This window comes from Pseudophryne corroboree, chromosome 1 (assembly GCF_028390025.1).
Source record: "Pseudophryne corroboree isolate aPseCor3 chromosome 1, aPseCor3.hap2, whole genome shotgun sequence".
In the NCBI taxonomy this organism is placed as follows: Eukaryota; Metazoa; Chordata; class Amphibia; order Anura; family Myobatrachidae; genus Pseudophryne; species Pseudophryne corroboree.
Genome location: NC_086444.1, coordinates 295575684 through 295602838, shown reverse-complemented (window position 1 = coordinate 295602838; position 27155 = coordinate 295575684). Strand labels below are relative to the sequence as shown.

General features: G+C 45.1%; 1 protein-coding gene across 2 annotated transcripts in view; it reads right to left on the bottom strand.

Annotated features, from left to right (window-relative positions):
* NAA25 (N-alpha-acetyltransferase 25, NatB auxiliary subunit) overlaps positions 1-27155 on the bottom strand; it is a 335868-nt gene that overhangs the window by 64305 nt on the left and 244408 nt on the right. For both annotated transcript variants that reach the window (XM_063964363.1, XM_063964364.1), the window contains exons 18-23: positions 23605-23848; positions 23359-23482; positions 19790-19855; positions 19611-19708; positions 18587-18694; positions 15890-16036 (exon numbers count right to left, since the gene is read on the bottom strand). In XM_063964363.1, coding sequence (XP_063820433.1) covers positions 15890-16036; positions 18587-18694; positions 19611-19708; positions 19790-19855; positions 23359-23482; positions 23605-23848 — 787 coding nt within the window. The remainder of the gene's footprint in view (positions 1-15889; positions 16037-18586; positions 18695-19610; positions 19709-19789; positions 19856-23358; positions 23483-23604; positions 23849-27155) is intronic.

The window sequence follows — 27155 nt, the reverse complement described above, 5'->3', positions numbered from 1 at the left end:
TGTATAACTTTTGTGATGTAGGGGCGAGAGAAATTTAGGAATGGATAAATCTAAAAATAGATATAGTATAATATGGTTAAGATTATGTGTCCATAATATAAAAAATAAGATTTTACTTACCGGTAAATCTATTTCTCGTAGTCCGTAGTGGATGCTGGGGACTCCGTAAGGACCATGGGAAATAGCGGGCTCCGCAGGAGACTGGGCACTCTAAAGAAAGATTTAGTACTATCTGGTGTGCACTGGCTCCTCCCTCTATGCCCTTCCTCCAGACCTCAGTTAAGGAAACTGTGCCCGGAAGAGCAGACATTATAAGGAAAGGATTTTGGAATCTCGGGTAAGACTCATACCAGCCACACCAATCACACTGTATAACTTGTGATACACTTATCCAGTCAACAGTATGAACAACAACAGGGCATCAACAATGGATGCCAACATAACATAACCCATTATTAAGCAATAACTATGTACACGCACTGCAGAAAGTCCGCACTTGGGACGGGCGCCCAGCATCCACTACGGACTACGAGAAATAGATTTACCGGTAAGTAAAATCTTATTTTCTCTGACGTCCTAGTGGATGTGGGGACTCCGTAAGGACCATGGGGATTATACCAAATCTCCCAAACGGGCGGGAGAGTGCGGATGACTCTACAGCACCGAATGGGCAAACTCAAGGACCTACTCAGCCAGGGTATCAAACTTGTAGAATTTTGCAAATGTGTTTGAACCCGACCAAGTAGCAGCTCGGCAAAGCTGTAATGCCGAAACCCCTCGGGCAGCCGCCCAAGAAGAGCCCACCTTCCTAGTGGAATGGGCTTTCACTGATCTTCGATGCGGCAATCCAGCCGCAGAATGAGCCTGCTGAATCGTGTTACAGATCCAGCGGGCAACGGTTTGCTTTGAAGCAGGAGCACCCAACTTGTTGGGGGCATATAGGATAAACAGCGAGTCAGTTTTCCGGACTCCAGCCGTTCGGGCTACATAAATCTTCAAAGCCCTGACTACATCTAGTAACCTGGAATCCTCCAAGTCACGAGTAGCCGCAGGCACTACAATAGGTTGGTTCAAATGAAAAGATGACACCACCTTTGGCAGAAATTGGGGACGAGTCCGCAATTCTGCCCTGTCCATATGAAAAACCAGATAGGGGCTTTTACATGACAAAGCCGCCAATTCTGATACACGCCTAGCCGAAGCTAATGCCAATAGCATGACCACCTTCCACGTGAGATACTTTAGCTCCACGGTCTTAAGTGGTTCAAACCAGTGGGATTTTAGGAAACCCAACACCACGTTGAGATCCCAAAGTGCCACTGGTGGCACAAAAGGGGGCTGAATATGCAGCACTCCCTTAACAAACGTCTGAACTTCAGGAAGAGACGCCAGTTCCTTTTGAAAGAAAATGGATAGGGCCGAAATCTGGACCTTTATGGATCCCAACTTCAAGCCCATAGTCACTCCAGACTGTAGAAAGTGCAGAAATCTGCCCAGTAGGAATTCCTCTGTAGGGGCCTTCCTGGCCTCACACCAAGCAACATATTTTCGCCATATGCGGTGATAATGCTTTGCGGTCACGTCCTTCCTAGCCTTTATCGGCGTAGGAATAACTTCCTCCGGAATGCCTTTTTCCGCTAGGAGCCGGCGTTCAACCGCCATGCCGTCAAACGCAGCCGCGGTAAGTCTTGGAACAGGCAGGGCCCCTGTTGCAACAGGTCCTGTCTGAGAGGCAGAGGCCATGGGTCCTCTGTGAGCATTTCTTGCAATTCCGGGTACCAAGGTCTTCTTGGCCAATCCGGAACAATGAGTATTGCTCTCACTCCTCCTCTTCTTACGATTCTCAGTACCTTGGGTATGAGAGGAAGAGGAGGGAACACATAGACCGACTGGAACACCCACGGTGTTACCAGGGCGTCCACAGCTATCGCCTGAGGGTCTCTTGACCTGGCGCAATACCGTTGCAGCTTTTTGTTGAGATGAGACGCCATCATGTCTACCTGTGGCAGTTCTCATCGATTTGTAATCTGAATGAAGACTTCTTGATGAAGTCCCCACTCTCCCGGGTGGAGGTCGTGTCTGCTGAGGAAGTCTGCTTCCCAGTTGTCCACTCCCGGAATGAACACTGCTGACAGTGCTTGTACGTGATTCTCCGCCCACCGAAGAATCCTGGTGGCTTCCGCCATCGCAACTCTGCTTCTTGTGCCGCCCTGGCGGTTTACATGAGCCACCGCGGTGATGTTGTCTGACTGAATCAGCACCGGTTGGTTGCGAAGCAGGGGCTCCGCTTGACTCAGGGCGTTGAATATGGCCCTTAGTTCCAGGATATTTATGCGCAGACAAGTTTCCTGACTTGACCACAACCCTTGGAAGTTTCTTCCCTGAGTGACTGCCCCCCACCCTCGGAGGCTCGCATCCGTGGTCACCAGGACCCAGTCCTGTATGCCGAATCTGCGGCCCTCGAGAAGGTGAGCACTCTGTAGCCACCACAGAAGAGACACCCTGGCCCTGGGGGACAGGGTGATCAGCCGATGCATCTGAATATGCGATCCGGACCATTTGTCCAACAGATCCCATTGAAAGATCCTCGCATGGAACCTGCCGAAGGGAATGGCTTCGTACGATGCCACCATCTTTCCCAGGACTCGCGTGCAGTGATGCACAGACACCTGTTTCGGTTTTAAGAGGTCTCTGACTAGAGTCACAAGCTCTTGAGCCTTCTCCGTCGGGAGAAACACCTTCTTCTGGTCCATGTCCAGAATCATGCCCAGAAAGGGCAGACGCGTCGTAGGAATCAGCTGCGAGTTTGGGATATTCAGAATCCAGCCATGCTGTTGCAACACTTCCTGTGAGTGCGCTACGCTGATCTGCAACTGCTCCCTCGATCTCGCCTTTATGAGGAGATCGTCCAAGTATGGGATAACTGTGACTCCTTGCTTTCTCAGGATCACCATCATTTCTGCCATTACCTTGGTAAATATTCTCTGTGCCGTGGACAGACCAAACGGCAACGTCTGGAATTGGTAATGACAGTCCTGTACCACAAATCTGAGGTACTCCTGATGAGGCGGATAAATGGGGACATGCAAGTAAGCATCCTTGATGTCCAGAGACACCATAAAATCCCCCTCTTCCAGGCTTGCAATGACCGCTCTGAGCGATTCCATTTTGAACTTGACTCTTTTCAGATAAATGTTCAGGGACTTTAAATTTAATATAGGTCGGACCGAACCGTCCGGTTTCGGTACCACAAACATTGTGGAATAGTATCCCTTCCCCTGTTGAGGAAGGGGAACCTTTACCACCACCTGCTGGAGAAACAGCTTGTGAATTGCCGCTACCACTACTTCCCTTTCTATGGGGGAAGCTGGCAGGGCCGATTTTAGGTAACGTTGAGGGGGCATTACCTCGAATTCCAGCTTGTATCCCTGAGACACAATCTGTATAGCCCAGGGATCCACCTGTGAGCGAACCCACTGGTGGCTGAAATGTCGGAGACGCGCCCCCACCGCTCCTGGCTCCACCCGTGGAGCCCCAGCGTCATGCGGTGGATTTAGTGGAGGCCGGGGAGGACTTCTGTTCCTGGGAACTAGCTGTAAGGTGCAGCTTTTTTCCTCTGCCCCTGCCTCTAGCACGAAAGGAAGCACCTCTGACCTTCTTGCTTCTTTGTGCGCGAAAGGACTGCATTTGGTAATACGGTGCTTTCTTCGGTTGTGAGGGAATATATGGCAAAAAGTTTGACTTCCCAGCAGTAGCTGTGGAAACCAGGTCCGAGAGACCGTCCCCAAACAATTCCTCACCCTTGTAAGGTAACACCTCCATGTGTTTTTTGGAGTCGGCATCACCTGTCCACTGCCGAGTCCACAGGACCCTCCTGGCAGAAATTGACATTGCATTAATTCTTGAGCCCAGTAGGCAAATGTCCCTCTGGGCATCCCTAATATATAGGACAGTGTCTTTTATATGCCCCAGGGTCAGCATAATGGTATCCCTGTCTAAGGTATCCATTTCCTCAGACAGATTATCTGTCCACGCTGCTACAGCACTACACATCCACGCCGACGCAATTGCCGGCCTCAGTAGAGTCCCTGAATGTGTATAAACAGATTTCAGGATACTTTCCTGCTTTCTATCTGCAGGATCCTTTAGGGTGGCCGTATCCTGCGACGGCAGGGCCACCTTCTTAGATAAGCGTGTCAGAGCTTTATCTACCCTAGGGGAGGATTCCCAGCGCACCCTGTCCTCTGGCGGGAAAGGGTACGCCATAAGTAACCTTTTGGAAATCAGGACTTTCTTATCTGGGGAATCCCACGCTCTTTCACGTAACTCATTTAACTCATGTGAAGGGGGAAAAGTCACCTCTTGCTTTTTCTCCCCGTACATATAAACCCTCTTGTCAGGGACAGGGTTTACCTCTGATATGTGTAAAATATCCTTCATCGCTATAATCATGTAACGTATAGCTTTTGTCATTTTTGGTTGCAATTTTGCATCATCGTCGTCGACACTGGAGTCAGAATCCGTGTCGACATCTGTGTCAACCATTTTGGATAGTGGGCGCTTTTGAGACCCTGAGGGCCTCTGCGCTGTAGGATCAGGCATGGGTTGAGACCCTGACTGGCCCGAGGTATCAGCTTTATCCAACCTTTTATGTAAGGAGTTTACATTATCATTTAACACCTTCCACATATCCATCCAATCAGGTGTCGGCACCGTCGGCGGCGACACGTCAGTCAACTGCACTTGCTCTGCCTCCACATAGCCCTCTTCGTCAAACATGTCGACACACGCGTACCGACACACCACACACACAGGGGAAGCTCTAAATGAGGACAGGACCCTTTTGGAGAGACAGAGAGAGAGTCTACCAGCACACACCCCAGCGCTATATAACCCAGGGATTACACAGTAACTTAGTGTTTACCCAGTAGCTGCTTTAATATGATTTATGCGCCTAAATTTATGTGCCCCCCCCTCTCTTTTTCACCCTTCTACCGTGATTTTGCAGGGGAGAGCCTGGGGAGCTTCCTCTCAGCGGAGCTGTGGAAGGAAAATGGCGCTGGTGAGTGCTGAGGAAGAAGGCCACGCCCCCTCAGCGGCGGGCTTCTGTCCCGCGATTTCTTGTAAAATAAATGGCGGGAGCTCATACATATAACAGTGTGCCACTGTTTATATGCAGCATTCGCCAGGAGGTAACAATTGCTGCCCAGGGCGCCACCCCCCTGCGCCCTGCACCCTACAGTGACCGGAGTGTGTGGGTTAGTGTGGGCGCAATGGCGCACAGCTGCAGTTCTGTGCGCTACCTCTGTGAAGACAGGAGTCTTCTGCCGCCGATTTCGATGTCTTCTCCGCTTCTGCCGGCTTCTGTCTTCTGGCTCTGCGAGGGGGACGGCGGCGCGGCTCCGGGAACGGATGACAAGGTCAGGTCCTGTGTTCGATCCCTCTGGAGCTAATGGTGTCCAGTAGCCTAAGAAGCGCAACCTAGCCGCAGTTAGTAGGTTTGCTTCTCTCCCCTCAGTCCCACGTAGCAGAGAGTCTGTTGCCAGCAGAAGCTCTCTGAAAATAAAAAACCTAACTAAAATACTTTCTTATTAGCAAGCTCAGGAGAGCTCACTAAAAGCACCCAGCTCTGTCCGGGCACAGATTCTAACTGAGGTCTGGAGGAGGGGCATAGAGGGAGGAGCCAGTGCACACCAGATAGTATTAAATCTTTCTTTAGAGTGCCCAGTCTCCTGCGGAGCCCGCTATTCCCCATGGTCCTTACGGAGTCCCCAGCATCCACTAGGACGTCAGAGAAAGAAGTACATTATTGTTAAGTTATGTGAATATTAGAAATTGAAATACTAAATGGGGTTGAATAATATAAATAATTTTGTGAGAAATATACAAGAGCACAAATGGGAAAGTGTGATCAGTACTATATACGGGGGGTATAGTGATACTATACTATATATATATATATATATAGTTTATATTTAAGAGGAAGAGCAAATTAATTAATTAATGATGGATTGCATCTTAGCTAATATAGATCTATTTGTGTCTATTTTTATTTATTTGTATTTACTCTTAATTATGTTCTAGGGTGGTAGTAGTACGTGTGCAGCAGTTTATTCTATTTTTATTATTGTCATTTATTTTTATTTTTTATATATAAAAAAAAAATATATATATATATATATATATATATATATATATATATATATATATTTATAAATAACTGTTGTTTAAGCCAGAGAATATGTATGTTGTAGTGGTAGGAGGCAGCTCGAATAGCTGTATAAACTAGATGAGCTACACTGGTATGGAACGCATAGAATCTCGTAAATGAGAATGCGGGAATATAATCAAAGTGAGTCATGAACCACAATAGTATACACGCATGCGCGAATCGAGTGGCGCAAGATATAAAAAAGCCCCGAGTAATTGCAGTATAACTATAGACACTGATGAAGCCGCTGACGGAACTTTAAGCGGAGAAACGCGTTTGTCATATTTACTGCAAGGAGAGTTGGATACTCGAAGTAAGGGCCGGCCAGAGGCAGCTACTTTACATGTAAAGGATTGGACATCTTACCTGTTTATCCATCATACGGTGGACTCCGGATAAGGCTAGTTTTGGAGGCGACAGCCGGGAGAGGTATTTAAGCACGTGTAAAGCTGCAAATTAATACGTAGATGAACATTCCTATGGTTCTGATGAGCGGGGACTATGAATGACTATAAAGCTGGAAGTAACATCTAATACCAGCTTAAGTATACGGGGAAACTCCGTGTGGAGACCACTTTATAACCAATTGTGCACTCAAAGAACTGCCACTTGAAATATAAATGGAGGCTTGTTAAACAGCTATACAGGCACTAAATTACAAACATCAGCTACTATTGTAGCAGACTGACAAAAAAGGTTACAATTGTGACAATAGGGTTGGATGAGATTGCTCAGGTTAAGTGCTTAGCTGCATGCTATTATACATAGTTAGGAGTGTTTAATATTCTCTGGTTGGCAACAAAAGATAGTAATATGGTATGAATTGCATATTTTAATTATATCAAATAGAATATTGTATATTTGAATGTTTTATATGGGTTATTAAAAACATTTATTTTAATGTGAATGTGCCAGCGCTGTCCTTGTATCTCCATAAAACAGCTTAAATTCACCACAACTGACCTATGAATCATCATAAATATCCAAGGACTTACCTTTAAACTTGTACTACTCTACGCGGACATCTCATCAAAACAAATGGATTGCATTCCTGTGCCGAGATACACACTAGATTGAAACCTCTGCATCTATCCACTGAGAAGTCCTTCAGTTTGGAATCTACTGTACTCTGCATTGGACATCCCAGACAAGGTACTGTGGACTACAACCTATCTTTGGCTCCATCCAGCCCCTCACTTAGACATCATTCACATATGTTTTCTGAGCAACAAATAACAGACTTCTTGCATTAATCAACTAATATACAGCATATTCAGGCTCTGAATCACTGAAGGGTCACTGCTCACTTCAATTTGCAGGAGCCATTCCACAGGACACATGTTATCACTACCCCCACAAGAAATCTATTTCAAAGGCCTCTCACACTGAGATCTTTCACACCTACACAACAGGAATTGGATTCTAACACCTTTCCACAAGCCTGCTTTTGTCCAGGAATAATTTGACTAAATCAGCAACAGAAAAAGCAAAGTTATTTTATTTACAGTATCACTTGTTTCAAATAGACCATTGTATTAAGGAGCAGTAATAGGTTTACAGCAACAACGATTATAGCGATTACAATCTAAGATGGCGCCGCAGATGGCTGCCTCGGCGCTACGCAGCTCAGCCAAAATACCTGTTTCCCTTAGTTATCTCCTGCCCTGTCTACCCCACCGGTGACCAAATACAGCAGGGAAGCCCTCCTAAGTTGGAGCACTCCCGTGGTGCTTACCCCACGTTCAGGCCCGTCGGCAGGCGGATCAGCGGCTCTTGCAGCCCTCGCTGCCCTGTGTGGCAGGGATGCAGACGTCGTGAACGCCGAAGTGGATGACCGAGCACCCGCGACACAGGCGGCTACTGGCAGGTGGATCGCCGGCCACGGAAAGAGAATGACGGAGGCCCTCATGTCGGCCCTAGTAGAAGGACCTGGGCTCAGAGGAGAGGCTGTTGCACAGGCGCCCTAGTGAGGTGGTAGCGGCGGCGGCGAGGGCACCGGTCTGCACTTCCCGCAATCCTGCTTTCGAATGTGCGCTCACTGGCAAACAAGTCTGACGAATTGTCCCTCCTTCTGGGCAGCGCAGGGTCAGGCATTACAGAGTTGTCCGTCCTCTGCTTTACGAAGACGTGGCTGGACAACCATATTGCAGACAACCCGATGTCTCTGCCGGGCTTCAGTCTCTTCAGGGCAGATCGCTCCAAGGTTCTCTCAGGAAAAGCGAAGGGTGGTGGCATCTGCTTCGACATCAACGACGGATGGTGCACCAATGTCACGATCCTAGGCAAATCACGTAGCCCTCACCTGAAGATGCCAAGTATCAACTGTAACCCTGTCTATTCCCCCCAGGAATTTGCCTCAATTGTCCTTGTGGGAGTGTACATCCCCCCCATCGCCTGCACAAATGTAGCCCTACAACACCTGGCCGTATGCATATCCGACATAGAACAAAAACACCCAGACTCTACTTATAGAGCTAAGCGACTTCAACAGAACTAACCTGAGCAAGGAGCTACCCAAGTACAAACAAGTCACGTGTCCCACTAGGGAAGGGAGCACCCTTGATCACTGCTACACTACCCTCAAGTCTGCCTTAGGGTCTATCCCACGTGCTGCACTCGGCCTATCTGACCACTGCCTCGTCCATCTACTCCCTACCTATACACAGAAGCTGAGAGCGGTTAAGCCTGTCGTCAAGACTGTTAAGAAATGGACCAACGAGGCTAAGATGAAGCGCCAGGCCTTCTTTGACTGCACGAAATGTTTTTTTTTTCGAAGCCTCGGCAACCGACCTGACAGACAGTGTGTGTACCTACCAAGACTTACCGCATTTACAACAACAACAAGCCCTGGTTCAACGCCCAGCTCAGGTAACTTTGTCGGGCCAAAGAGGAGGCCTATAGCAGCGGTGATAGAGCACTATACAACCGAACTAGGAACTCTCTGACTAAAGGAATCAGGCTAGCAAAAAAGCGGTTCTCTGACAAGCTGACAAACGATCTCTCCACCAATAACACCATATCTGAATGGAATGCAATCCATAACCAACTACTAGCAAACATCGAAGTCCACCACCATGCACCACGACTATAGATGAGCGGGTTCGGTTTTACTCTGTTCTCAATACGGCATCTTATTGGCTCACAGATGTCTCGAGCCAATAAGATGCCGTTTTGAGAACCTAGTAAATCTGAGTAACACCCGAACCCGCTCATCTCTAACCAAGACCTAGCAGACGAACTGAACCACTTTTATTGCAGGTTCGCAAAAGAAGTCCCCTGCAACCCAAACAATCACCTCTACGATGCCCTGAACACCGATGGCCAACTCCAGGCACTGCAAGTCGCCCAAGAAGAGGTGGAGGCATTGTTCAAAAGGGCCAATCCCAGGAAAGCTCCGGGTTCTGACGGAGTGTCACCATCTGCCCTAAGAGCATGTGCGGGTCAGCTCGCCCCCATAATCACCAAGATCTTCAACAAATCGCTGGAGCTACAGAAAGTCCCTTCCTGCCTCAAAAGGTCCACTATCGTCCTGGTCCCCAAGAAACCCTCTATCACGAACCTGAACGACTACAGGACGATTAGCACCGACGTCTGTGTTCATGAAAACATTTGAGCGTCTGGTTTTGAATCACCTGAAAACTGTGACTGGACCCCCTACAGTTCGCCTATCGATCGAATCGGTGTGTCGAGGATGCAGTCAACCTGGGCCTGCACTACATTCTACAGCATCTAGACATTCCCGATACCTACGCGAGGGTCCTGTTTGTCGATTTCAGCTCGGCCTTCAATACAATCGTCCCCAGCATCCTCCACCCCAAATGACTTCACCCAATGGTCCCAGAAGCTACCTGTTCCTGGATAGTAGTCTTCCTGACAGATAGTACACAGGTGGTGAAAGCGGGGGAATTAACCTCTCAAGCGCGGTCCATTAGTACAGGGGCCCCTCAGGGCTGTGTCCTCTCACCCCTGCTCTTCTCCCTATACACAAATGACTGCACCTCAGGGGCGCAATCAGTAAAGATCATCAAATTCGCCGATGACACCATCGTCATTGGCCTCATCAAGGACGGGGACGAATCAGCCTATAGACGGGAAGTAGACCGGTTGGCTCAGTGGTGCACCCACAACAACCTTGCGCTCACCCAGCTCAAAACTGTTGAGATGATAGTGGACTTCAGGAAGAAGTCAGCTAGTGCACCTCCGCTAACGATTGCTGACAGTGTGATATCGCTAGTGGACTCCAAGTTTCTAGGGACCACAATCTCCCAGGACCTTAAATGGGGTCCAACGCGGACGCCACTGTCGGGAAAGCGCAGCAGAGGTTTTTCTTCCTCAGGCAACTAAGGAAGTTCAACATCCCACAAAGCTTCTGCTCTTCTTCTACTCCGCGATTGTGGAGTCGGTACAGTGCTCCTCAATACTGGTATGGTACAGCTCCGCCAGCGCGAGGGACAGATGCATGCTCCAAAAGGTGATCAGAACCTCAGAGATAATCATCAGGGCCGACCTTCCCTCAGTCCAGGACCTGTACCTGTCCAGAGCTAAAAAGCGGGCAACGAAGATAGTAAAAGACCAGCTACACCCCGGCCACAGCATGTTTAAACTTGCTTCCTTCAGGCAGGTGTTACAGGGCCATCCCTGCCAGGTCCACCAGAAGCCTCAAAAGTTTCTTTCCCCAAGCGGTCCGCCTGCTGAACTCCTGAACATTGACTGACTAGACGTACATGTAACTAACTTGTGTCCCTACGGTATGCCTATCTGTATGACTTTGTGCACTGGTCTGATGAGATTATGACTGGCTGGGCTATGAATAACCTCACTATGTGACTCGTGGCCTTGTGTGTGTGATAGATATAAGGTCTGGCATTGAATTATCAGACGGCAACACAGCTGAAACTGTAATGATGGCTACTGTTAGGAACTGAGCAAGACTTGGACTTTGGTAACCTTGCAAAGTCCTTGCATATCATGTGCTTACTCTAGCAGCTCAGACGGTGTTAATATAGAGTTAGATCTAGCCGCCTTACTACGTGCCCAAAGAGGATCATGGTAGATGTCCGTATGCGGACTGGTATTCACACTGTGCACATGGATTCCATTAGGTAACACCCGCACAGACATTAACTAAAGAGTGTATAAACTAGAATCTGACACACAGTAAATCTGTTAAAGATGTGCAATTCCTGGAAGAAGAACGTATGTATGTATGTATGTATGTATGTATGTATGTATGTATGTATGTATGTGTGTGTGTATATATATATATATATATATATATATATATATATATATATATATATACACACACACACACACATATACATACATACACACAGGTTGAGTATCCCATATCCAAATACTCCGAAATACAGACTTTTTTGAGTGAGAGTGAGATGGTGAAACCTTTGTTTTTTGATGACTCGATGTACACAAACTTTGTTTAATACACAAAGTTATTAAAAATATTGTATTAAATTACCTTCAGGCTGTGTGTATAAGGTGTATATGAAACAAATGCATTCTGTGCTTAGATTCAGGTCCCATTACCATGATATCTCATTATGGTATGCAATTATTCCAAAATACGGAAAAATCCGATATCCAAAATACCTCTGGTCCCAAGCATTTTGGATAAGGGATACTCAACCTGTATATACACACACACAAACATACACACACCTTACCCATCTAACTTTATGAAGTAATGTTTAATGTTTCATATACTTTCCCTGTACTAGGGACAATACTTCACCAGAACTCCCAATAAGCCGCGGGTATAAGCCCTCTACCCCCCCCATTAGAACCTGCCATCTGCCCCCCTTCTCAGCGATGCCGGGACTGGAACGGACGGACCGTGGTAACAGTGAAAGCTGTCCGCATCCAAGTACCGCGCTGTGCAGGGAGAGGGGAGCCACTGCAGCCGTGGAGCTGTCTGCAGCTGTCCTCCCACTCAGCCACCCTGAAGCTGCGGCTTGTGAAGAAATAACAGCGGCAGCGCGTTTGATCTGTCCGCGGTCATCCTCCCCATCAGCCACCCTGACGCTGCGGCTTGTGAGGGAGTAACAGCGGCCAGCGGGAGCACACCTATGATCTGAGCTTAGTTATACTTGGAGCGGCCAGCGGAGGGAGCAACGGGCAGCCAGCGGAGAATGCGATGGGGGAAGCAGCAGGCGTCCAGCGGCGGCAGCGTGGCTGACCGCGGCTGGACAGAGCTCCCAGCGGTTTCTACAGAGAAAAGTCACCTGGTGGGTGGCAGCATCATAGAAAACGGTAACTTGTCTTAGAAAGTAAGTAGAGGCTCTGACGGGGCTTCTACATGTAAGTGTTGTCCAGCTCATGCAGCCTGAATCAGCTGAAGATGATTTAGGTCTATGGCGGGGCTCCTCTGATTGAGCACCGACAAGCCTCTTCTGCCCATAGCTGTACACACAGACCTAGAACAAAGCTTCTTAATAAGCTGGGAAGGGCTGTGGTGAAAAATTAAAAGGTCAAAATTAAAATATCTGGAAGCTGAATCCAGTATGTCCTATCCCATGAGGCACATAAAAAACACTGGGGTACTTGGGAGTATGGAGGGGGAAGGAGGGATACACATTTAAATATTTAAATGAGCCTATCCCTGCTAATGCACTGTCCATATCACCAAGAGTACTCCAGTGACCCCTAGTGGATGAAAAATAAATAACCGTGTTTGTACCGCTGCTCTGTTGCTAAGTTTAGCCAACGAGCATTTGACCAATATTGATGAATACGGTTGTGTTCTCTTACATCCTTGCTGCAGAAATGCTAAAACAGCCCTTCAAGTCGCGTCATGCCGTGGCGGGACTCGGTAGCACTGATTGAAATGTTTTTTTGCGTTTTTTCCATAAAGATGCGTTTTACTTGCAAAATGACGCAATAGGACACACAAGCAGAACTTGCTGATTAAAATGATATGCATATATAGGCATGCTGCATATAATGTTAAACGGCAGAAGCTGCTCGCGCACCCTATTCCAGTCCATTTTGACCACCTCGCAATGTTACAAATGTGTCCTCTTACATCTTTGCTGTGCGCTACAAGTCATGTTACAAAACGCGTGAGTGCTGCATGACTGTAGCGCAAAGCATCTTTTAAAAATTCAGGTCGAAACCGTGAGTATAAAACAAAAACACGGAGGGCGGTTTTGGCAAAACCAAAACACGGGGGTCCGCACACATCTCTTATCAGATTATAATGACTGGTGGTATATGAATCTGTGACACTGACAGTGCTTATTAATTTTTTTTTTTTCTATTTTCTTGTCAAAAATTGATAAAAAAAAAATTACAGAATTAAAATAAAAAGTAGCCGAGGGACCATAGATCTGCATGTCAACTAGTTATTAAACTTAGCACTTTCTGGTTTTCGAGTATTTAGCCATGTAAGCCCAGCAATTGCTTGAGATCCGGGCCTCGTTTATAAGCCATCATTGGAGGATTTTTCAAAGTGCCTTGAAAAACTGGGCCAGATACAATAGACAGTTTCCTTTAATGGGTTTTGCAATTCCTGAGGATGCACCATCATACTAGCTTACATGGATCCAGTGCCGTAACTAGGCATTTTAGCGCTGTGTGCAAAAAACGACATTGGCGCCCCCCCCATGTAAGATAGGGGCAGTGCGCGCCGTAGGCGTACGAAAAATATATAGGGGTGTGGCTTCATGGGGAAGGGGCGTGGCCACAAAATAATAGCAATTCATACTACGGTGCACAGTAGTCTACATTATTCAAATTACGCTACACAGTAGCGCCACTACACCAGGTAGAGCCCCTTTTATACATTACAGCAGACAGCGTCCCCCTTTTTACACATTACAGCAGACAGTCTCCCTTTTAATACATTGCGGCAGCCAGCGTCCCCTTTTTTACACATTACAGCAGACAGCGTCCCCTTTTTTAACATTACGGCAGACAGCGTCCCCTTTTTACACATTACGGCAGACAGCGTCCCCCTTTATACACATTGCGGCAGCCAGTCCCCCTTTTTACACATTACGGCAGCCAGTCCCCCTTTTTACACATTGCGGCAGCCAGTCCCCATTTTTACACATGCGGCAGCCAGGCCCCCTTTTTACACATTGCGGCAGCCAGTCCCCCCCCTTTTTACACATTGCGGCAGCCATTCCCCCTTTTTACACATTGCGGCAGCCAGTCCACCTTTTTACACATTGCGGCAGCCAGTCCACCTTTTTACACATTGCGGCAGCCAGTCCCCCTTTTTACACATTGCGGCAGCCAGGCCCCCTTTTTACACATTGCGGCAGCCAGGCCCCCTTTTTACACATTGCGGCAGCCAGTCCCCCTTTTTACACATTGCGGCAGCCAGTCCCCCTTTTTACACATTGCGGCAGCCATTCCCCCTTTTTACACATTGCGGCTGCCAGTCCACCTTTTTACACATTGCGGCAGCCAGTCCCCCTTTTTACACATTGCGGCAGCCAGGCCCCCTTTTTACACATTGCGGCAGACGGTGTCCCCCTGAGAGAGAGAGAGAGAAAGAGAGATACATACTTACCATCTCCCCGCTGACAGGCTCCTCGTGCAGCTCCCTCGGTGCAGGCAGGTGAGACGGAGGAGGAGGGAGGGGGACTGGAGCCGCAGCAGCGCTATTTCATTGGTAGTAAGCGCCGCTGCAGCGTCCCCCTCTCCTTCCGTATTGGCTGCCCAGCGCTGCTGTGGATGCTGGGATGGAGGATGGGCTCTTCTCAACAGCGATGCGGCGGCGCAGACTTCAGAGGCATGTAATGAGTCAATTTGACTCATTACATGCCGCTGACCGTGCGCCCTCAGGGCAACTGCGCTGTGTGCCAAGCCCACTTGGCACACATGTAGTTACGGCCCTGCATGGATCATCTGTTCTCTTTTCTGCTTGGTGTCACCAGCAAATCTACATCTGGCCCTGGTGAGGAACCTTCTACAGTCTTTTTAGAATAACCCTCTGGAGACATTCAGCTGTAATATGGTTTTTATTATTATGGAAAACCCTCATGAATTGTGAGATGGCCGTCTTTAAATCTTAGTGGATGATTGCTTAATGCATAAAACAGTGTATTTCTGTCAGTGTCTTTAGGGGAAAAAAAAAAAAAGAGCAATACCCAAATCAGATCATCACGAAAGACAGTGATATCCAGGAAATCTCGATATAACACTAGATTTATAGGTGAAGTCCACAGTGCAATCAAAATAATTGAGTTTATCGACAATGATAAGAAAGGTCTTCCTCGTTGCCATACCATACTAATAAATATCAATAAATCTTTTATACTGTAGTAAGCAATATTGACCCCATATAATGGAATGATGTTGGTCACTTCATACTGTTGCATAAAAATATTGGCATATGCTAGCACCAGGTTTGACCCCATAGCAGTCCTCGCATTTTCCAAATAAAAATCCTAACCATACATTATACACATACACACAATGTTGTAATATAGCAGGGACATATTAGACATACATCTGATCAGTGCATCAGCCTTGCATAATGCTTGTTATCTACAGTATCTTGTGAATTATTGCCATGCTAAAGCCGTAGAAATCACATAAGTACTTATCTTTTCTGTTTTGGACTGATAATAGGAGCCAGCAAGAAACAGGTGCTAGGAAAAGAAGCAGAAATGCACATCTACTACTAAACATTAAAAAAGCATAACTAACCTCTGAAAAGATAACATTATCTAGGGAGAGATTTTCTATTTTCAGTGCTAGCAAAGAGGTCTCCAACTCCTTTATGTAATCGGTCATGTTCGATAACAATGTCTGCAGTCCAGTAATGAAGTCTTGGAAGCTAGTGAATACTGGAGGCTGTGAAAGAAAGAATGGATTGTAAAATACATAGCTACTTATCATCCAAGATAAAAAGGTCTTCAAAGCATAGGCCCGCAATTTATTGAAGAGAACCATTTTCCATTCCATAACTGTGCTAAATTTAAAAAACAAATCAAACATAATAAAGCACCTGGCATCAGTAAACCCCCAACTTCGAGAAACACAGGCAATATAATACCTTAGAGATAAAGCATCAATCTGACTCACTGTTTAAAGTGATCTATGTACATTACAGTATAATCAAATATAGAGGGTTCGGGCAGGAATCTGGCACATATGTGAGACGAGAGTAGAGAGGATGGGCGAGTGTTGAGGGAGGAAAATAAATTACATATTATATATATATATATATATATATATTAGGGAGGCCAATCCCGGGATCGGGGGGATCCCGGGATTTGGGCCCAAAAATGCCGGGATTTGAATCCCGGGATTGGAGCATCCAATCCCGGGATTCAAGGGATTATACTGCGCATGCGCGGCGGCGGGAGGGTGGGTGTGTAAGTAATAGTACTTACTCATTTAGGCGGGCAGCAGCCATGAACAAGTTGAACGCGCGCGGCACTTCAAATGTAGCGCCAGCCAATCAGAGCTGGCGGACCGGCAGCCAATCAGGGAAGCTGCAGCCAATCAGGAGCGACTGCTGCGGCCGCTTCCCTGATTGGCTGCCGGTCCGCCAGCTCTGGTAGGCTGGCGGCCGGCGCTTCATTTGAAATGCCGCCGCGTTCAGTGTGTTAATGGTTGCCGCCCGTCTAATAGTAAGTACTATTACTTACACACATGATCCTCTCTCCCTGCCGCGACCTACACCCTCTGTCCTGAGTCCCGCACCGCTACCTACACCCTCCCTACCTCCCGCACCGCTACCTACACCCTCCCTACCTCCCGCACCACTACCTACACATTCCCTACCTCCCGCACCGCTACCTACACACTCCCTACCTCCCGCACCGCTACCTACACACTCCCTCCAGCGCTACTCCCTACAACTTTCTCTAATCCCTACTGCAATCCCGGGATTGACAGTTTTTCAATCCCGAATCCCGGGATTGAAAAAATGGCCCGGGATTGGCCTCCCTAATATATATATATATATATATATATATATATATACACACACACATACACACATATACACTAGCTGAATACCCATGCTGTGCTACAGAATTTTTTATTAAAAAACGTTATATACACACACAAATATTATATATATATATATATATATATATATATATATATACACACACACACACACATATATACACATTATATATATATATATATATATATATATATATATATATATATATATATATACATACATACATACACACACATATACATTTACACACATATACATATACACATGTGTAGAGTCGCATGGCTTGCAGATGACAACTGCTGAGGCCTGTAATATGTGACCGGTATCGGACACTGGTTCAGTGGAAAAAAGTATTTTGGACAGACGTGTCCGTATTTGAACTTTTCGGAACCAGAAGCCATCAGTCATACAGTTAAACGTGGTGGTAGCCATGTGAAAATTTGGGGCGGTTTTGGCAGAGGAAAGGTTGGAGATTTAGTTCAAATAACAGTAACTATGGATAAGAAGCAACACCACAGTATTTTAGTACATAATGCTGTACAAAGTGGAACTCAAAATATTGGAAAGATGTTTATCAAGCAACAAGATAACATCAATAACACATCTAAACGGTTCATCAATTATTTGAAAAGTAAAGAAAAGCAGAAAGTTCTACACAATTATGACATGACCACCTGATCTCATTCCCATTGAGAAACTCTGTGATGAATTAGACAGAGAAGTTCGTGGAATAGTTCTAGCAAATACTAAAAACTTATGGGAATGTCTGAACGAGGCCTGGAAAGGCATAACTTACGAAACTTTATATATTATAAAACAATAAATAACTTTGATAATGTTTAGTTACAATCTTATGTGAAACATTACTATGAATGCATTTTTTTAACTACATTTTGCCTTATTAACAATTCTTTTTGCCAAATACTTTTTCATGCGTGTGTGTGTGTGTGTGTGTACACACACTCACCAATATAATATATATTTTAGAAACCATATTACACACACACACACACACACACACACACACACACACACACACACACACACACACCAGAAGCCATTCAATGAGGCTGCTCGGTCATATATGGCTAAAAGTTCATTTGAGCTGCAGCTCTATAAAGGGCTAACAAGAGACCAACACACCAATCATAATGCATAAACAAAATGTAATCCATTAATCCATTTATCAAACTGCAGAGCCATTCATAGAGAAATATAGTTATCAAAAGTAGTTCAAGCTGTTCAAATTTGATACAACATAATAGTGAACCCCATTCAAATGTTACACTGTGGGAACTTGGAATGTTAATTCATTTTGTACTGAGGACACCTGAATCAGTCACTTTTCTCCTAAACAACTTTAATAAAGTTTTCATTCATCTGCTGTCCTCCTGCCAGTACCACATGCACCCCTGTATACTTACTGTGGAACCGCTGTCCTTTTTCTTCTTTTTCTTTTTTTGAAGATTTGATTTGAATGGCCTAAGGACACTAACAAAATATCCGGATACCCAGAGAATGATCGCTATGCTCTGGGATAAAGGAAAGAAAAACAATAAGGTCACAGGTTTAAATCCTTTCCAAAATGAATAAAAGAATCACCTGTCTTCAATTGTCCAAGAAAAAAATCTTTTGACATATTAAACTACAACATGACGATGACTTTAAGTCAAAACTTGATTTGTTTATTTAATAAGTTGCAGTCATGGATAGTTTGTGTTTTTTCTAGGCCTCCACAACATCTGGACCCTTTATTCCTAATCTTCTATGATCAGTACAATCCGGTGTCAGGTACAAATAAACCCAGTTCAGTAGCAATGTCAAATCAAACAGAAATGTGTTTAAAATGAGAGGACTATGAAGTTTCATACAGACCCAATGGGGTAAATTTACTAAGGTGGGTGTTATTTATTTTTTTATTTTTTTTAAACTGGTGATGTTGCCCATAGCAACCAACAGATTCTATCTATTATTTTCTAGAAGCAGCTGAATAAATGTTAAGTAGAATCTGATTGGTTGCTATGAGCAAAATCAATTCTAAAAAAACTCCAACCTTAGTACATTTACCCCAATGCCTTATTCTAATTTAGAGTGGAAACCATATACAACTCCCATATATGCGATTACAGTGGTGTCCATGACTTATTCCTTCACACTAACCCTTTGTCCTATTCTCCATTCTGTTCCATCTCTTCCTAGGTTTCCTCAATGTTTCCCAGCAACATCTCTTTACTTCTCTTATTGTCTTTCTGAAGTAAACTAAAAAGCTTTAGGTGTCAAAAGACAAACTAGAAATGCAAATTGCATTTCATTGTCTACCTACAATTATCCAGTAAAACAGATCAAGCAATTAGTCAGAATATTTACTCGGATATAAGAAACCAGTCAAATTTTTGATTTTGTAAACTGAACTTGAAAGTGATAAAATAGAAAACAAAAATAACTAACCTCAACAAAGAAGACCAAGTTCTCAATAATAAGTGGCGAGATCTTACATTGTCCTTCTTGGATACCCATAAGTTCTCCCTTACATTGGGTGAAAAGATCTAAAATGAGTAAGCAATATTTAGCAAGACGACAGTACAGGAAGCAGCAATATTAGCTAAAGCAAAGCATACGGAATCTACCTTTCAAATGTCTGAGAGAAGATTTCAATCTGTTCCCAATTTTTTCCTGGATTTCACAAGAATCATCTGGAAAAAAAGAAGAAGAAAGATTCGTTGTGTCATTTGCATATTCTTAATATCAAGTTATGATCTTTCAGGTTCTTATGTAATGTGGAATATGCCTATTGTCCCTTTTAATACGGTTGTTCTTAATATGGTCTTGTCATGTTCTAAATCAAGAGCCCACCAAGTTTTCTCACACTTTATTATAAAATGTAGGTGTTTATAAACAAGAAAAACAATAATGAGGGAGGGGGTACCCAATGGCATAGCTAAAATGCGGGCACAGTTAACGAAGGAGGACTGACCACTAATACACCTCCAATGCCGGATCCCACCTGGGAATTGGAAACGGGTCTTTCCCGGGTGGGATCCGGCATTGGACGCTGTTGCTGGCTTCCCAGACGCGAGTTGCCATAGCAGCAGGAGGCGGAGCTGGCAGCGGTGGCGGAGACGGCGCTGGGAGGAGATTACGTCTGCGCCGCCTCTCCTTGTTGTAGTTAACGGGTCCCGGGTCAGCCCGTTTACGCTGCCATTGACACGGTATTCAACCCGGGAATAACACTGCTCTATTCCCGGGTCGAATTGCCGTGTCGACCCAGCAATATGCCAGGTCGATACTTGGTTATTTGTGCGGTGTGATAGGGGTATAAATGACCAAGGGGTACATTTACTAAGCAGTGATAAGAGCGGAGAAGTGAGCCAGCGGAGAAGTGCCCATGGCAACCAATCAACACTGAAGTAACATCTATAATTTGCATACTTTAAAATGATACAGAGCTGCTGATTGGTTGATGGGGAAATTTCTCCACTGCCTCACTTCTCCGTTCTTATCACTGCTTAGTAAATGTACCCCCAAGACTTTACATGAAAGGTCCTCGGAGAACACAAGTGTATTTATGATCATATACAAATTACTTGACATTTCATAAATGATTTACTTGAATGTTTGAAGTGGTGTTTAAATAAAAGAAATAAAATGTGAATGATGCTGGAAAGGATTTGCAATCTGGTGGATTATTAACCAGAAGAGGCGTTGAAGGGAGCAGGAGTGAGACACTGCACATTACAAAGCAAACAGAAACTGCTGAGTACAGGTTGGGAGCTTGATTGTTTTGACTACAAAATATTGTTATTATAGAACCATCTGTAAAGTAATGGAGAAAATAAGGCAAAGGGGCTTTCCATAAAGTAATTAGTCACCCAGAAACATGCCAATCCAATAGGTGGGGTAAAGGTTTCGTCCAGAGCACATATACTACATTCACTGTAAATTGCTGCAGACACTGTCAGCTCTAGACAAAACGTCAGTCATCTATGTGAATGAGATAAACTGCAAGCACATCAAACACCTGAGCAGCATACTCTATTACTGGCATTATATATGCAGCTTTTTGTATTACAAGTTTGTTTGTAAACACTTTGTCTAACCGGCACTGTACCACAGAACTACTTTCATAAGCTTCTCTTTAAATCAAGGACAGCCAAACTGCATACAGATGTCTTATAAATGCACTTGTGCTTCTCGCTGTTGAATATGAATAAGAGCTTTCAGTCTGTATATCAGGGGTGGGGAACCTCCGGCCCGCGGGCCGTATAAGGCCCGCAAACCCTTTGGTCCGGCCCACCTGCTCCTCTCAGTGAGACACGCCACCGCACAGTCCGGCGGCAGCGTGTCTCAGCTGTCACCACACGGAGGAGAGTGTGGCTATTGTCGGGCGGCGGCGTGTAGGACTTGAAACCAGTCGCCGGTTCGTGAGCCAATCAGAGCTCGCGGACCGGCAGCCAATCAGGATCCGCGGCTGCCGGTCCGCGAGCTCTGATTGGCTCTCGAACCGGCGGCTGGTTTCAAGTCTTACACGCCGCCGCCCAACATAGCCGCGCTCTCCTCCGTGTCCCCGCCGAAAGGAGCGGGACGGGGGGAGGCATCTGTATACCTGGCACTGTGGGGCGGCATCTGTATACCTGGCACTGTGAGGGGCATCTGTATACCTGGCACTGTGAGGGGCATCTGTATACCTGGCACTGTGGGGGCATCTGTATACCTGGCACTGTGGAGGCATCTGTATACTTGGCACTGTGAGGGGCATCTGTATACCTGGCACTGTGGGGGCATCTGTATACCTGGCACTGTGTGGACATCTGTATACCTGGCACTGTGGGGGCATTTGTATACCTGGCACTGTGGAGGCAGCTGTATACCTGGCACTGTGAGGGGCATTTGTATACCTGGCACTGTGAGGGGCATTTGTATACCTGGCACTGTGGGGGCATTTGTATACCTGGCACTGTGGGGGCATTTGTATACCTGGTACTGTGAGGGCATTTGTATACCTGGCACTGTGGGGGCAATTGTGGATCTGGCACTGCACTATTGGGGGCATATGTGTATCACGTCCCATTTTAACTGGCCACACCCATTTTTTTGGCGCGCGCGGGGGCAGACTTGTATGGCCCCCGAAGGATTTTATAAATATCCAAATGGCCCTCGGTAGAAAAAAAGGTTCCCCACCCCTGCTGTATATGTTATTACAGAGGAACATTTTGAATAAACACTAATCACTACTAAATAAATTACACCAAAACAATCTAAGAAAATAAGTGCTGCAAGGATGATACCCCCAGAGGTGTGTCCAAAATGAAAGACTCTGGGCCGAACTCAGAGATGGGCACTAGGACAAAAGACACCCACTGCCGGCAGCGCAGATTCAAGTGATGCATCCGAATATGCAGCATCAGATCACCATCGCAACCATCGATTGTGACATTGGCTATCTGAGTGATCCTAACATTGCTCAGAATGTATGTCTCCGCTCTGTGGGCAAATCAAGTAAATCTGCGTAGGAAGACGCAGACCGTGGCCTTGTCACTACCCAAAAAATGTGGCTGACATGTCACCACACATTCCCAGCATGTCAATTAGGCATCAGCTGGTGTACATCTATGAATCGTGGGCCTAATTCAGACCTGATCGCAGCAGCAAATTTGTTAGCTAATGGCCAAAACCATGTACACTTCGGGGGGGGAGGGGCAGATATAACATGTGCAGAGAGTTAGATTTGGGTGGGTTATTTTGTTTCTGTGCAGGGTAAATGCTGGCTGCTTTATTTTTACACTGCAATTTAGATTTCAGTTTGAACACACCCCACCCAAATCTAACACTCTGCACATGTTATAGATACGCCCCCTGCAGTGCACATGGTTTTGCCCATTAGCTAGCAAATTTGCTGCTGTGATCAGATCTTAATTTAGGCCCCAAGCCCGCTGACGAGAACTAGTGAGGGGAGTTAAAACTGAATACAGTAAGTCCATTTTTATGTTTGACTAGCAGCTATGCCAGAGATCTGTACGGTGATCTAGTTGGAATGCAGCTACCTCTGCACTCATGTGATTCTGTGAGGACAAAACAACACGCGACAGGAGTGTCCTTCTGTAGGGAGGGGAATGGAAATAAAGCGCAGTTCCTGGTAAGCTGGTGTACACATCCAACATGTACAGAACAGAGCCACTCATGATAGTCATATTCTTACTTATACCACAGGTGTCCAGCTGGTAAATATCATTCACTAGCTGGATAGCCACTTTCTGACACTGACAGCTTCCACTGCTCAAGAATCCACTGAGTCGAGATGCTGGAGGCCCAAGGAAAGGATACTGTGAAAAGCATAGTACATAGATTAAAACATGGCTACTTATAAACTATAACAATAACATTGCAGCAAGCCTATAAAAACGCATACTAAGAATTTCCCAAGGTGCACAACAATCTGCTATACCTTGATTTTCCTCTCATTGAATTGCTTGGCAGAATCCACTGCCTCCTCATACTGGTGTATCAAGGTCCTTACAGTATCAATCTTGGACGAGACCCCATTCTCAGTAGTCTTCTCAGAATTCTTGGGCTCAGCTGTATGGTTAAGAGTCGGTAGACCACTAACAAGCCTTAAAGTCAGCGATCGGATAAGCAGCCAAATCCGCTCTTCCTCCAATGACAGCTGTCTATGCTCCTCTGAAATGTCTCTGGAAAAGGGACAAGTTGTGTGTATCACTATACAGAGTCTGGAGGATGCTAAATGTAAGCAGGGCTGAGGATGATGAGACACAACAGGTCACTTATACATTTTTCATTCTACTTTCAAGTGTAGTAAAATAGTAATAAAACTGAAGCAAAATGATGCCAAACACAATTACACATTTTGTATAGAAAATGTCACCACTCTTCTCAATCTAATGTATCTTCAGTATTTCGCAGCATACTGCTATATCCAAAAACACATGGGTGCTTTATTTCCAAATTTGACACACAACTATGCTTACGGTAAAATGTGCACACCAAAATACATTCATAACTAGAGATCTCGTTTACAAGATACTCTAAGCATCTGTAAGCTATCTCTAAAGCAACAATTCAAAGCCACCTGCGCCCTGAAACTGCAGCTCTGTCTACACCAAGGAGCACCAACCCCTTAAGGCCCGTATACACTGGCTGATATACAGGCCGTTCTCTTGAACAGCCGATATATCGCGGGTCCGTTGGCCAGTGTGTACGGCCGACACGTCTGTGAACTCCGTCGTTCACAGACGTATCGCGATGGCCCCGCAGCACAGCCGACGGCCAATATATCTACCGATATATTGGCGCGTCGCTGTGTGTGTACGGCGGTGATTGACAGCTGAACTGGGCGGGCCCAGTTCATGACGTCAGTCCCCGACGAATCGGCCAGTGTGTATGCTCAACACACTGCCCGATCCGTCCATAGATATATCTGCCGATCAATTGATTGGCAGATATATCTTCCAGTGTGTACCCACCTTTACAATACACAAAAATAAATGAGTGGTCCAAAAAGCGCTATTTGTAGAAATTTTGAGTCACTCTTCTGTAATTCTGGTATCCTGTCTGACTGAAGTTCATCGTTCTCAGGGAACCTGATGAAAAGGTGTTCCATCTAGGAACTGACCTAAAAAAAAGTAAGGTGTGTTCACGTAAAGGTATCTTTACATCCGGTCACACCTTCACATCTGGCATATCCCCTCTCAGCAGTGAATAAGCATAAGGCTGAGGCATTTCTAACGCTTCTCATTTCAGGTGAGAAGAAGGGCCATCTTTGATCCATGTCTGTGGAGGGTTCTGTGTGTGACTTTATATATATTTTTTTATCTGTGGTTACTGACGCATGGAATAAACAACCTTTTCTCAAAGAGACTGGACTTTGGTAATGCCACTTATGCTTATTCACTACTAAGGAGATATACCAGATGTGGAGGTGTGACCAGGTTCAAAGATTCCTTTTGAGGAACAACTATAACTGTTCCCAGGTGAGTTGTTCCCAATCCAGTCAGCAGGGAGGGGCTAGAGTGGCTGAACCTTTAAAGATACATTTATGTGACCGAATCTCACTTTTATTAGGTGAATTCCATGTTGGGATACCTTTCCATCAGCTGAATGTGTACACAATTAATATTTTTTGTTGCAGTATTGACAGTGAAATGTAATAATATTAAATGCAAGAATAACGTTTCACACTTATTGCAGTTTTAAGTGTGTATGTATGTATGTATGTATGTATGTATGTATGTATGTATGTATGTGTGTGTGTCAGTTTCACAATTTTTTTGATTATTTCACAATCTGACACTAGACTATACTGAATGTTGATTAAAGCAATACAAAAAAAACAATGTTTTAGACACGACTTCAGTGTAATCTATAGATCAGAATTAAAAAAAATTATCTAAAATTTGCAGGGAACACAATTCTTGTTAAGAAACAAACGAATACATTACATAGCTGATAACACATGTAGTAAGACACAATGAGTTTAACATGTCCGTATCATTTAAAAGAAAATGCTCACAAAAAAACATAAAACTGAACAAAAAAAATAACCTTTTTATTAAGAATTCACCAAAAAGTTTACAGCCTATTCGATCCTTCCCACTGTCCAGCTGGTAGATGCACACACACTTCTCTACAACGGACAGTGCGATTCCACACTCTAGTGGCGAGCAGTAGTAAAACAGGCATAACATTTCAGAATCGTGTAACACAAACAGAATTTAGTGCCAGATAACAACCATATGGCCCATCCAGTCTGCCCTTTTAGGGTTAAGGTATTATGGATAGGGTTTTAGTGGCTTGGGTTAGGGTATTAGGGATAAGATATTAGGGTTAGTTTACGGTATTAGGGTTAGGAGTTATGATTAGGGAGAGGTTTGGTGCTAGGTTAGGGTCAGATATTTGGGTACTAGGGCCAGGGATAAGGTATTAGGGTTAATGTTTAGTGTGAGTAGGCTGCTATAGTTACACACAATGTGTCAGCAAGCTAGTGCTAATCAGGGTAGGCTGCTATAGTTATACACAATGTGTCAGTAAACCAGTGCTATGCAGGGTAGGTTGCTATAGTTTAGTTTTAGTGTTTTTAACAGATTGAAAGCTTGCAAGCAGGGCCTTCCTACCTCTATGTCTATCTGTTTTTGCTCAGATTGTTCTATTACTGTTCTAATTGTAAAGCGCAATGGAATATGCTGCGCTATATAAGAAACTGTTAATAAATAATACAATGAATATAAGTTAGTTTATAAGAAGGAAGAGAAAGGAGGGAATAGGGTGCAGCCATGGGCCGTTTCCATTTCAACATGTGTTGGCTATTCTACAGGAGAAAGGTAATGGTGCCCACACATGGTGCGATTCTCGCATGCTATTTGATCTTTTTAGTTCAAATCGCATCGCGTATAGTTCAAAACACACTGTGTATTGTCCCTTGCGATGCGCGCTCCTGTCTAGCTCACATCTCAAGGTAAAATAGTATGTGCAGGCAGGTATTTTTACTACATCGCATATAGTACATTGTAGTGTATTCAAAATTGGATGTAGTCCAAATCGCATAGCACACATTGTATAGGCTCAAATCGCACCTGGCACAACCATCACTGTGTGTAGGCACCATAAGTGTTCAGTTAATTTTATTTGTTGTTGGCACAATCTGGGTTTTCCATTGATTTTATAAAAGGCGAGGTACATCTGAAAGTGGGCATGTACTGGTATAGAAGGCAGTTCTGTCCCAATTTAGCAGCCCTAAAGGTTTATCTGCCTAAATCTTACTAAGCTAAGGGGTTATTATTTATAGTATTCCAGGTTCTCAACAGCCACAAATCGTAGACGTTATATACAAACTAAAATGCTTCTTCTAGTCCAGTGGGCTCAACTTGTGGCCGTCCAGCCACCACAGAACCACACATCCCAGGATCCTCCAGAACAGTTCTGCTACTAGGGAATGCTGGGATGTGCAGGCCTACAACAGCCGGAGAGATGCCCATTTAACAA